The sequence below is a fragment of the Arvicanthis niloticus genome, chromosome 17 (genome assembly GCF_011762505.2).
Source record: "Arvicanthis niloticus isolate mArvNil1 chromosome 17, mArvNil1.pat.X, whole genome shotgun sequence".
Classification (NCBI taxonomy): Eukaryota; Metazoa; Chordata; class Mammalia; order Rodentia; family Muridae; genus Arvicanthis; species Arvicanthis niloticus.
This window is the reverse complement of record NC_047674.1, coordinates 54362857-54375899: the sequence shown is the minus strand read 5'-3', so window position 1 is coordinate 54375899 and position 13043 is coordinate 54362857. Positions and strand designations below refer to the sequence as shown.

General features: G+C 47.7%; 1 protein-coding gene across 1 annotated transcript in view; it reads right to left on the bottom strand.

The window, feature by feature from the left end:
- Window positions 1-54: 54 nt before the first annotated feature.
- The window catches only part of Xpo5 (exportin 5), a 47773-nt gene continuing 34784 nt past the window's right edge, over window positions 55-13043 (bottom strand). Inside the window, exons 21-32 of the mRNA XM_034521169.2 lie at window positions 8995-9095; window positions 8252-8348; window positions 7718-7854; window positions 6703-6800; window positions 5416-5462; window positions 4879-4976; window positions 4246-4308; window positions 3631-3713; window positions 3198-3305; window positions 2495-2632; window positions 2150-2314; window positions 55-1822 (exon numbers count right to left, since the gene is read on the bottom strand). Of these exons, the coding sequence (XP_034377060.1) occupies window positions 1685-1822; window positions 2150-2314; window positions 2495-2632; window positions 3198-3305; window positions 3631-3713; window positions 4246-4308; window positions 4879-4976; window positions 5416-5462; window positions 6703-6800; window positions 7718-7854; window positions 8252-8348; window positions 8995-9095 (1273 nt within the window). The 3' untranslated portion in view covers window positions 55-1684. The remainder of the gene's footprint in view (window positions 1823-2149; window positions 2315-2494; window positions 2633-3197; window positions 3306-3630; window positions 3714-4245; window positions 4309-4878; window positions 4977-5415; window positions 5463-6702; window positions 6801-7717; window positions 7855-8251; window positions 8349-8994; window positions 9096-13043) is intronic.

Here is a 13043-nt window from a genome sequence, read left to right as displayed (position 1 = left end):
TCTTTTTGAGGCTCACTTTTGTTTGTCTAATAATGAACCTTGCCTCACAGCAGGTTGGCATTAACAAGGACCAAGGGTTTATTAAAACTGTCTTAAAAAGGTGAAATGACAGCAGCTGTGGCTGAGGGGAAGACACAGGAAGCTACAGCTAGTGTGCACTGTCACCCACCTGTCTTCCAATGAAGAGGGCTGTCATTACTTTCAGGCATGTCACCCCTGTCAGCTCCAGAGAAGACAGATGTAAGAGTGCCAGGTTTTGGTGGAACCCTGGGTGGGTCATCAACGGGTCTTTCTGTTTAGTCCCCTAGCAGGATGCTTGGAGGAGTCACTGGTTTGAAAAAGGAATGTAGGGCCCTTCTATAGGAAACAGATTTTTACTGACATGCAGGTGTACTTTAGAGTTAGCATTTCTACAAAAGTTTCTATAAACAATAGAAAATTTCTAGCATGAAGTCATAGGATGTTAAAAATATTACAACATAATAAATACAACTACACCCTCCATAGCCCTAAGCAGACAGGAATAGGCAGCTATCAAGTTTGGAGGGAAATACTGAGATCACCTTTACAATCTGTAGACCCCAAGCACCACGCAGGAGGATGGCCTTGTGTAGCTGTAGACTAGTGACCTCGATCCCAGTTGCTATTTCCCAGCTGACTTTCCAACTTTACCATGCATGACTGTCCTGCACCAGGTCAAAGTTGGGGCTGGGTGGACAGTGGGCCTGTCAGCATACAGACACACGTCACACCTGCCTGTCATAATAAGCAGGGCTAGGTCTCATACCCATCTTGCTTTGTTTGCTTTGTGCCCTTTCCAGGGACCTTAAGGACTCAAAAGTGTTTGGCTATGACTGGAACACTTTTTAAAATCATTTAGAAATGACCCTTGAGTCTTCAGAAGCTTAAAAGACCATTGAGATTTTCAAAGGCACCTGGACTCAGCTAATCCCAGGAGGGACAGTGGCTTTGCTAGCTTGTCAGAAGCCTACTTGGTCTGGATGACTTTTGTATGGTTGGTGTCATGGGACACTGAGGGTCAACCATAGAAAGGCAAGATTCCCACTTTAAGGAACACAGCGTTAGACTGAAGTCGGCTAAGCTCTTGTCCCCTGGACAATGCGCTCAGACATTAGCAATAGCCTGTACCATGGGTCCCACCAAGTAGCCAGATTCTTGCTTTAAATTAAGATGAGAAAACTGGCCATATATGGGTCAGCATGTAGCACCTAGGCCAGACATGCCCATGGGAGTGGAGAAGAGTCCCTGTTAGCCCAGCAGCAAGGGGCTCAAGTGGGACCCTTGTCGTCCAAAAGAAAGGGCTGAGTCCTTGCTTGCTCAGTGGGGTTGGGCACCGCACCCAGTCCTTCCTGTCTGCGCTGGTGCGGCTGCCTGGGGAAAGGCCATTGTGCTCTAGCTTTTCTTGGAAAAGCCCAAACTGCAGTTGACTGCCAACTCGCGGGCCACCTCTCTGGAATGGTGCAGGTCCCAGTGCTTCTGCTTCAGTAGGGATGACTCAGGCCTCGCACAGGACCCACTCTGCTCCAGCTTGACCCGGGCCTGAGCTCCTCCAGGCTGACTTGGTGGAAAGTGAGGTGGCAGTGCGAGGAGGGCCTAGACATTAGCTACATGGGGGGAGAAGAGGTGACAACCGAGGCCAGAGAAGGATGCCCGAAAGCTTGACTCAGGGTTCAAAGATGGTGGCCAGTCCGCCCTCCTCACTGTCCAGCACTTCTGTCTCCAGCATTGGTTTGGGTTTTTTGAAAAGCCAGGGAAGGTTCTTAATGTGTACTTCTTTCCGGAACTGTTCTCCCAAGGGTTTCTGTAGCAAACAAAAAGAAAAACTGATGCTGAGTCCAGGCTGTGAGTTAGAGACACACACACACACACACACACACACACACACACACACACACAGAGTGACTACCAGGCTGTGAGTTAGAGACACCACACACACACACAGAGTGACTGCCAGGCTGTGAGTTAGAGACACCACACACACACACACAGTGACTACCAGGCTGTGAGTTAGAGACACCACACACACACACACACACACACACACACACACACACACACACACACACACACACACACACACACACACACACACACAGTGACTAGTTGGTTTGGGCGTATGGTGGCTCACCCCAATGCAGCCAGCAATGAGGCGTTTGAAGTGGTCCTTCCGTCGTTTATCAGCGGCTTTTTGAAGGGAAGGGTTTAAAAGCTTGCAGTCAAATTGGTCCAGAGACTCCTTGTTTATTTCAGGGACCTGCTCCATTACCGCTCTTAACTCTAGGTACCTGGGGCGCTGGTTAAATGGGGATAAACTCACTGGATATAGGTTAGGCTTGTCACCTTCCCCATTCCATGCCACACCCACCTCTCAGGGGCAGCACAAGCAGTGTGGCAGATGCCACAGCTCACGATGGTGGGAGAAGGTGAAGTGGCTAGGCTGCCAGCCCTCCTGCCTGCTGTGCTGTCCACTTACCAGTGCCTCATATATCTGGAAAGCCAAGTGGACCAGGGAAGCCATGCACCCATCGTGCTGCCCATGCATCTGTAGCCCTTTCAGTACGCTGGTGAAAAGCCACGTGACAGCGTCTGCGAGCAGGGTCCCAGACATCACCTGGGAAGACAGCTGTGCTCAGGAGCCATGGGAACCTCGGAAAGGCCCACCCCCCAGTCCAGTCTTCACCCTGACTCACTCTACTACCTGACTTCACTCTTCAGAGAGGAAAGGAGAGGGCTGGCAATGATCTGAGTGGGTCCAAAGAGCCCTGCCATGTTCTTAACACTCAGCCTCTGCTATTCTGAAGGCTCAGCAGGAGCAGGCCTTTAATGGTTATACCCGCCCCTGGTTCTGACCTGTGCTCTCTGCCATGCTTTACCCACCATGGAATGAAACCATGAGACCCCTTACTTGAGCTAGTCTCTGTTAGGTGAACCATCCCAGCAGTACAAAGGTAACTGACAGGGTCGAGGTCTAAGAAGACTGAGGCAGGCTGGCAAGGTCAAGGCTGGCCTGAGGATGGAGCAGTGAGCTCAAGGTTTGGGAAACTTAGTCAGACCCTTCCCTCAAAATAAAAAGGGCAATGGGACTTGGGGCTGGACCTCTGTGGTAAAGTGCTCACCTAGCATGCTTGTAGCCTGAGGTCAATCCTCCAACCCTCAGAAGTAAGTGAGTACCTCACCTGTTTGAGGAGAGGCCAGCAGAGCTGTGTGGTCGCCCTCTGGCAAGACAGAGTGTCCTTCCAGGTCAGAGAATTGAATGCTGTGATTAACAGTGCTGTACAAACATCCTAAAGAGGAAAGAAGAAAGACAACAATGGGGAATAAATATGTTACCTCTGATTGCATTATATACCAATTCATGTGTTTAGTCCCAGCAGGCAGCCTGGGCTATGCAGTGAGTTCTAGGCCAGACAGGGTGAGATTTTGTTTCTTTAAAGAAAAAGGGAGGGGGGACTGTGGGGGTGGGAGAAGAAACAGCTGTAGTGGGACAGACAAAAGCTCAAGGCTACAGAGGCCAAATACCAGGAGTCCGCAGCAATGTACTTGTGCATTTACTGAGACATCTTCCCAGAGCAAGGAAAGCAGAAGCGGGATGAGCAGAGTGGTACCCACCTCATGCTTCATCAGGCATTTGCCCAGCTCTGTGAGCTCCACCACAGAGGAAGGGGCTACTTCGGTGGCCATCATCTCTTCGTCTGTAAACAATGCGGAACATTAGGCACTATTCTTTCTCAGCAAAGAGGAACACCTGAACTGAAGGTCTAGCTAGCCGTACTGAGCAGTGCCACACAACCCTCTACCCACGAAGGCTGTAGAACACACTTAGCTATAGATATGAATGACGCCCGGAGCACTGCAGGAGCCTCTGGGTGGTAAGTGCCCGAGGACGCTAGGGTATGTCACAAATGAGTGCTCATGCTACCAGAGAATAGGAGTGGTAGCACGGCCCCTTCCCTCTGACAGACTACAGTGAGGGGGACAGGCAAGGAATAAACAATGCAGGGAGCTGAACTAAAAGCAACACAGGAAGAGATCACAGGGCTTGGGAACGTGGTGTTTGGCAGCCTGGCCATGAAGTCCTCTTGGAGGAGATGACATTTGAGCAGAGACTGGATGAGCAAGGAGAGGCAAGTGTCAGAGTAGAAGGGAAGGGAACGGCAAGCAAAGCAGCACAAGAGTACGTAGATCTGTCTGTCTTTCTCTAAGGGTTGAGCCACAGCCACTCACCGTCTCCATCCGCAGTGGGAGCAGCAGTGTGGTCGGCAGTCTTCTTTGACACACAACAAGCCACTAGGAGAGACACAGTTACTACGCTAGGAGAAGGTCCTAGCTACCCACCGACCAACAGCTGCCTCTCACCAACTGATCTCAGGCCATCGCTGGCCAGATGAAGGCTGGTGGGTAGACACTGTTCACAGAATAAAGATCAGCTTCACCAACAGAAGGACCCCGACCAGACTGTGGGTCCCTCCTCCAGTCAGTCAGCTAGGGGGACATTACAGACTCCTCTGAGAATAAATGACCAGGGAAAGTCACTGACACATCCCCATCTACTTTGGACTGACAATAAATGACTAGTACTGAATTTGTCAACATTTCTAAACATAGCAATTGATGTCCATGTCTAAGAATTAAACTTTTTCCTATCTTTATCAAGCAAGAAAGTTGTCACCAACATTAATTCAAACTCTCAGTTTGGACCCCTTTCTTATTTGGTACACTTCTGTTCAGTTCCCAGACTGACTGACTTGGACTGGGAACACTGGTCTGGGTCATGCCTTGTTATCCCGAACCTCTGCTTTTGGCTTAGCCTTCGGGGTGGCGGCGTGCATAGCTTCCCTGGTCCCACAGGTCACTTACTGATTAGGTCCATGACTTCTCGGGTTAACATCCTCACCAGTTGTTCCTCCAGCATCTCCTGAGACTCGGGGTTGTCCTCTGCAATCTCATCTTCTCCACTGAGGAACGGAGAACCAGGGAACACACTCCGTGGGAAAGCAAAGGCATCGAGGACAAGGAGAATGGTGACCCACACCTGACCCAAGGCCATTTCTATGCTGTCTCTTCCCTAGGTCCATGTTCTGAAAATGTTAACAGGGATCAACAGAAGTCCACTGAAGGACATTGTGTCTTGTGACTGCTTGGTTGGGATAATGGAGGGCTCAGGATCAAAATCCAGAATAGGTAAAGCGAAGGTCCCCACAGAAAGGTTGAATTTCAATATCAGGTCACTCACTGGTAACAGCCTGTCCAGATAAACTGCCTCCTATCTAAGCTGGGAATGGTTATAAACCACTGCTATTCTAGCCCTAGGAGAGTCAGAAACCTGCCTGCCCCCTCTTCCTTTTCCCACCGAAGCTGGCTGCTGGCTCACCGCCAAGGAGGGGCATTCCTTACCACAGGACGCTCCTCTGGTTGATGACATGCCACTTCTGAGAAAGCCTCTGGAGAGACAAAACAAGTACTAGAATGGCGAGGCTGGTGGATGTGATGTCAAGGCCCACTACTAATTCTTTCTTCTTACTCTGTAGCTTAGGCTGTCCAAGAACTCACTATAAATCTCAGGCTTGCCTAAACTGCTGAGTGATCCTCCTGTCTCAGCTTCTTTAATGCTGGGATTACAGGTTACGGTGAAAGCGCCTACTCATAGCTTTTAATGTGTACTCTAGGCTGAACTAATTACCCAAAAACAAACTCCTTATGTCAACCTAGAGATATTTTCTGAACTGTAAACTAAATTGTACCAAGGCCCAAATATGAAAAATGGGATCTAAAATAGGAACTTTAATTAATGCTGGCACTAACTTTTGATTTGGCCAAAACAGGGGGAAAAAAAAAAAAAGAGTTGAATTGTTGGACATAGATATCAATTTTCTATGCTCAGAAGTGTTGAAGAAGTCAGTACTTGGTCATTTATTGCCAACCGAAGGGAGTCAAGGGTGCCAGTCACCTTCCTGTCCCATCTCCCTAGCCTTGGCAGATCAAATACAGTGAAAAAGAGATCCGGTTTCTGTAACCTTACTCTGCTGACTGACAAGGGAAGCATGTCAGCCATCTCTGCTAAAACAGATTAACACTACCGAGAAGTTCTGGGTCTCTCTGGAAACATCTGTTGTCTGTCCACGGCTTTATCCCAGAACCGTGAACAGACCCAGGGTAACCGTGCCTCCATCATCTCTCCTCACAGGAAGGCGGCGCCCACGGCAGCAAAGCTGCATAGTTCTTCGGGGGCTGCTCAATGCACAGTGACCATCATCTGTCGGGGTGGCGCCTCACAGCTAGCACTCAGGGCTGGGAGAGATTCTCAGGAGCATCTTAGCAGGACTCCAGAGCAGTCGTGCACCTCTGCGTGTACATTTGGCGTGTGTGGGTGTTGTGCGTGGAGCATGTGCACATGTGTGTTGAGGCTGAAGACTGACATCAAGGGTCTTCCTCTATCAGTCTTCACCATGTTTTTTGAATCTCCCTGGACCTGGAGCTTATCAATCAGCATAGTCTGTTGGGCAAAAGTGCTCCAGTGCTGAGGTCACAGGTGTGGCACCACGTCTGGATCTCACATGTCTTCTGGTGACCTAAACTCTCATCAGCTATGCTAGTGGGCGCTTTATAGACTGAGCTGTCTCCCCAACCTGGGCCATGTGTTTAAAAGTGAGTTCTATTTGCCCCTTTCCCTGTCCCACTTACCATATGGAGGTAGGTGAAGAGAGGTCCAAGGATGGGAGATAACAGGGTTTCATAGTGTTCTGGGGGACAGAAGAGCACGAGGGGCTTCACGAAGACACGTGCCACCGTGGGTTAAGGAGTTTTAGTACATGACCAGATCGTTCTCTCTCTAGCCAACAGGCTGCACTACTGGGCAGCCTACTACAGGGCTTTCAAGATGCCAAGAATGTCTTGTGTTAACAGAAAACCCTCGCATGCTTGCCCTAGAATCCTAAGCTGCACAAATACTCAAGTCTTTCCTGTTTAGCTTTACATTACAGGCCTGGGCGGCTGCAGAGTAGAAGACTTAAAGACACCCTACACAAACGGCTCTGAAAGATGGAATCTTGAGTCCTCTTTTCAAAAGAAAGCATAGAGCTGGCTGCAGCAGCCTTCATCTGTAGCTCTTGCTACCCAGGAGGCTGAGGAAGACGGTCACTTGAGCCCAAGATTTCCAGGTCGGCCTGGAGGACAGTGAGATTGTTACTCACAACAAAAACAAAATAAACCCAGGCACGGGAGCACCCAACACTTAGCAGGCAGAGGCCACGGGAAGATCCTGTCTCAAAACCCCAAAATACAAACCCCAGCTGGTGGTGCATGCCCAGAATCCAGCACGTAGGGAGTTAAGGCAGGGGGTAGCATGTATAGGGACAGCCTAGACTAGATAGACAAGAGTCCCTGGCAAACTCAAACTAACCAAAAAGAAGCACTAAACAAACAACAGAAAAAGAAATAAACTTTTATATATATTTCTAAGAAGTAGGAAGACAATCATAACTTATCTCCAGACAGAACCTCTGAGGGTCTGTAAGATACCCCCACTCGACCCGAGCTACCTTCCCATTTTCCCTATCTTACTCATTCTGATGGAGAGGGAGCATGCTGCACTGGCAGCCACTGTCCCACCTGTTCCTTGCAGTAAGATCTCCCTCCCTCTCATTACTGCCTTTAGTTTTCTGGCCTTCTGGGTTATTCAGGGCCATTTCAAGGATATGAAGCATAGATCTGAGCCGGAAGTCAGGAATATTGTTCAAATTGACAAAAGCTGAACCAAGGAGCTGGGTAGCAAGGTCCTCCACGGTGTAGAAATCTTGCTGCATGGAAGGGCCTGCTTTCCCTAGGATATGGTAACTGTAAGGCAAAGTCACGGGTGTGAACACTCAGTAGGGCTGCAGTTCAGTGTGCTAACTGGCACAAAGCCCCATGAGGAAGGGAGGCGGAGCACTCTGGTCAGAGCAGATGCAATCCCACTTCTCTAACTCTTGGGCCTCATGGTTATGCATGAGCACCGACATAGTGGGCACACACTTCAAGTCACAGCCAGGACTGAGGTGCACATAATAATCAAGGTGCAAGGCAGGAAAGCGGGTTGTTCCCTTAGAATAAACACTAGCACCAACTTCCCTTCTAATGCTTGCCCCACCTCACCTCTGCACTAGAATTCCTGATCAAAGTCTCTGTGTTAGCATCCATACGTGAGTAGAGAGTGCTCTAGTGCGGAGTGGGGAGCAGCAGTGCTGGGCCTTACCAGTTCTCATAGAGGATGCTGAAGAACCGCTGCATCCTTTCCAAAATGGTTCTATAGACCGGGTGGTCATTGAATTCCAAGAGAGGCTGAGGTAATCCTACAAACAAAAAATGGGTTGGAAACATGCTTCTCTCAAAGAGCCAACACCCAAGAGCAGGCACACATGTGTATGCCTGGAAGATGTGTACTGTATTACAAAGCATGTGGCCATATATTCTAGCCGGTAGAGAGGTAGAGTACTAAAACCATCGTCAAGTTGTTAGACCTTTCTCCTCCTCCCACAACTGGGTATGAGACCCAGGGCCAGGTACATGCTAGTTAAGCTATATCCAACCCAGTATCTCCCCTGCATCTGACACTGTTAGCTTCCACTAGTCCTTCGAGAAGGAACTTCCCAGACAAACAAGTTAGGCCTCCAAATTGACACTCTCCTAAGGACCTGCCTCTTTCCCTCATAGCAGACTCTACATTTAAGACTATTTTGTCATTTCTATCTTCATCAAAGTGAGTGATCCTATCTGGGTAAAAATTGAGAGACACAGTTCTCCCACCCACCACTATTTGCACACTAACCTAAAGCAAATATTACTAGGGGACGGCTGCTGTGAAGACTTAGTAGTTAGAATGAAGGAGACGGACAGATGCCCAAGGTCATCCAGCACCCAAGGAGCTCCACAATGCGTTTCCCGACAGCTGGTCACGGAGGTTAGGGTGGACCTGACTGGGAGGGAAAGCCGTCTTACCTAATAATGCCGTTTTTTCAGATTCAACTATATCCAGAGCCTTGGTGAAAGGCTCTGCCATCTTGGTTAGCATTTCTGGTGTATATAAAGTATTGTGAGTTCTGAAAGAAATAAGGATGGTATGTAAACATTTGGCTAGTCTTTCAAATAGATCCCCCTATCGACAATACTCTCAAGAGAGGCAACAAAAAGAAAGAAAATAAAGTTGAAGATTCCCCAGAGAAAGACACAGCCTTGAAGTATTAGCTACTAGGATCCTCATGGCCTAATAACACACACCGAATCCTGAGACTGACGGATAGCCACAAAATAGGACTTCAGAATAAAATCCTTTTAGATCTGAGTTGATGCAGGACACTCCCAGTTTTCTGACTATTGGTGGTACACAACTGTCTTAGATTGGGTTTTACTGTTGTGAACAGAGACAAGACAACTCTTATAAAGGACAACATTTAATTGGGACTGGCTTACAGGCTCAGACTTTTAGTCCATTATCATCATGGCAGGAAGCACTGCAGCATCTAGGCAGACATGGCACTGTAGGAGCTAGAGTTCTATATCTTTATCCAAAGAAGCCAGGAGCAGACTTCCTCTTTTGCAATGGGCGGAGCTTCAAAGCCCACCCCCAAAGTGACTTCCTCCAACAAGGCCACACCTCCTAACAGTACCACTCCCTAAGGGCCAAACATTTTCAAATCACCACAGCAATGAAAGAAATGTCCATGCCACTGTATGTGCCACAAGTAGGACATGGAGTAATATGACTGGCCTTTCATTTGCTTGCCTCTCTCTATGGAGCACAGACCTAGCAACTGTCACTACAGCTTCCAAGAGGAGTAAGATCCAAACATGTTCCCCATGAAAATGCCGTGTGTTACTAATGGACAAGGACTAGGAACAGGACTGCCTGGACCCTGCTCACACTAACTGCTTCACTGTACAGTCAGCAGCCACCTCCACCCGTTTTTCTGGAATACTGGGGCCACACCCAGGACCTTATGGACTGTAAGGAGCTTTATCCCTAGATTTACCAACTGTAAAACAGTCACTAATTATTACGTGTGCATGTACACTGCATGAGTTCGTGTGCTCCCCTGGAAAGTTCGTGTGCTGCTCCTAGAAAGGACAACAGGTAGCTGTGATCTGCATTCTAATGGGGTGCAGTGAACCACACTCCAGGCCTCTGAGGGCAGCAAGTGCTTTTTAAGCTCTAAGTCTTCTGTTGACTTTAGAAAGAAAAAAAAAATGAGGATAAGGTAGTATTGTTATTAGTATTATTGATAGTGATATTATGAAGCTGCCCTGCTGGCCTGAGGCCTGGATCTCAGATTTTTTCCATTTGACCTCCTGGAATTAAAAATGTGAGTCACTTTAGATGACTCCCTTTTTGAGATAAGATCTCGTTAATTTACCCAAGCTGGCCTTGAACTCCGCTCTACAGCCAACAGTGACCTTGAACTTTCCATTAAAAGTCCAAGGATCAAGCCTGGATTCCTATTCTTCTTCTGAAAAGTAATTTTAGAACATTTGCAATATAAAGAAAATGTCAGGCACTGACAGACATAGACAGACATGCACCACAGAATGACGTGCTGGTCATCAGACCAACCATGAAAGACACACATCACAGTGCATGCAGCTGCACTGATGTTGTAATGGATATAGTTCAACAAACACACTGCACACAGTGTCACAGAACACTCTAGCTCACAACTACGTATGGCATGACAATGAGAACCAGTGATTGTTACTTCATGTATTATTGGAGTTTAAAAATCATATCAGAGCCAGGCATGGCGGTGCACACCTCTAATCCTAACCCTCAGGAGGTAGAGGCAGGAGGAACTCGGTACTTTTGTTAGTTCTCCTGTTCCACCCTCCCAAATGTTGGGGACAGACCCACTACTCCATCCCTGGCTCCTCTAAAACTGTCACCATATGGAGGTGGAGGACTGATGCTCAGGACACTGACCCCCGGGGCAGCCTAAGCTAACATGAGTCTATAGACACTGACCCTGGGCAGCCTAAGCTAACAGGAGTCTATAGACACTGATCCTGGGCAGCCTAAGCTAACAGGAGTCTATAGACACTGATCCTGGGCAGCCTAAGCTAACAGGAGTCTATAGACTCTGACCCTGGGCAGCCGAAGCTAACAGGAGTCCATGCCTTCATTTGGGGGTGGGGAATGGATCCACTTTCAGAATACAGATGTGCAGAAACCATGTCAGAGGCTGGTGAGATGGCTCAGCAGGAAAGGTGCTTGCCACTAAGACTGGTTTAATCTGAGTTCAATTCCTGGGCCCCATAGGGTGGAAGAAAACTAACTTCTTGTAAGTTGTCCCCCTGGTCCACAAAGTGAACAAATGTTAAAAAGCAACAACAAAGGCCTAAAGAGACGGCCCACCAGCTACGAGCACCTGCTGCTCCTAGAAAGGACAACATTTTGATTCTCAGCACCTACATGGTGACGAGTAACTCCTTATAACCGGCTCCAGAGGATGCCATGTTCTCTGGCCTCTGTGGGTAACCTACAAATGGCAGCAGGCTTGCCCAGAACTAGCACTGGTCTTGAAATTCTCGTCCTTCTGTTCCATCTACCACAAGATGAGCTCAGTGTAAAACACCGTACCTACAATATGCTTGTCTTTTTTTTTTTTTTTTTTAAACTGAGCATAAACATTCAAAACACTTTAAAACCTATCAAAGTTTACTTAGTCCAGCAGCACAGCAAGAACACGAGAGTAAGGTAAGGTCATTACTGAAGATGGCCGATGCATTCAGAATGGGCAAATGTGCAGTGTGCAAAGGACTCAACAGGGCACACTCATGCGTCCTTAAGCTGTCCTGCACACTAACTCCTCACCAACACATGGAGCAGCTTCCAGTCCTAGATCCTCCACTCATGGTGAGGACACACAGTACAACATTATTTAAAACAAAAACAAAAAAACCCACAAAAGATAGGGTTTCACTATATATTTCTGGCTGATCCGGAATTCACTCTGTAGACCAGGCTGGCCTCAAACTCACAGAGATCCACCTGCCTCTGCCTCCTGGGTACTAAGACTAAAGGTGTGAGCCACTATGACTTGAAAAACATGACATTTAAATCTGTGTGTACAGTTCTCTCATTTCACCACGTGGGTCTCAGTGATTGAACTTAAGACACTGAGTGGCCAGTAACTGTTGGCCTGGATGGAAAATTTCCCTTCTCAAAGGCCTGTAAACCCATGAAGCTCATGAGAAGGCCCATGAGGCACCTCTCCAAGCTTCTCCAACAGCAAACAGTTCCTGAAGGAGAGAACCCTCTTTGGCAGAAGCTGCTGTAGGTTGTTTGGGAAGATCTCGGGATACATGCCCTGTAGGCTTTTTGGTGACCTGGCTGTCCTTGAGACACCTGTGTTCGCAACTAACCCTATAAACTCACCAGCTCACCAACCAGACTTGCCACTGCCTGTTGCTAGTGCCCTGTCTAGAGAACACAGACAGCTAACTGTGTTTCTCAGGGAAAATGTAATCTAACACGGAGACAGGAAAATTTTATGGTCAACTTGATTGCATAGCAAGGCTATCAGAAAAATAAAAACAAAACTGCAATCTGCTCAATTTGCAGTATTTTGCTTTCTGAAACAAAATTCTCTCAGAAGTTTGGGATGATATTAATACTATAAAATAATATCTGGCCTAGAACTTGTAGACCAGACTGGCTGTGAACCCACAGATATCAGCCTGACTCTGTTCCCAAATACTAGTATTAAAGGCATGTGAAACGTGCCCATTTGGTAGGTTTTTTTTTTTTTTTTTTTTTTTTTTTTTTTTTTTTTTGAGACAATGTTTTCTGCCCAAAAGTCTCCTGCTTTAGCCTCAAGTGGTCTGATTATGTGTGCTGTAAGTGGCTTTGCAGTATTCTGGCCTGCTGTTTTTCCTCATTAATTAAATGTGGTCATAAAAACCAACCAAAGAAACAAACACCCTAAACTAGGTAGGGTGACAGTTGGGAGGTAGAAGGACCTAGAATTCAAGGTCACTGTGAGTTAAAGACCAGCCTG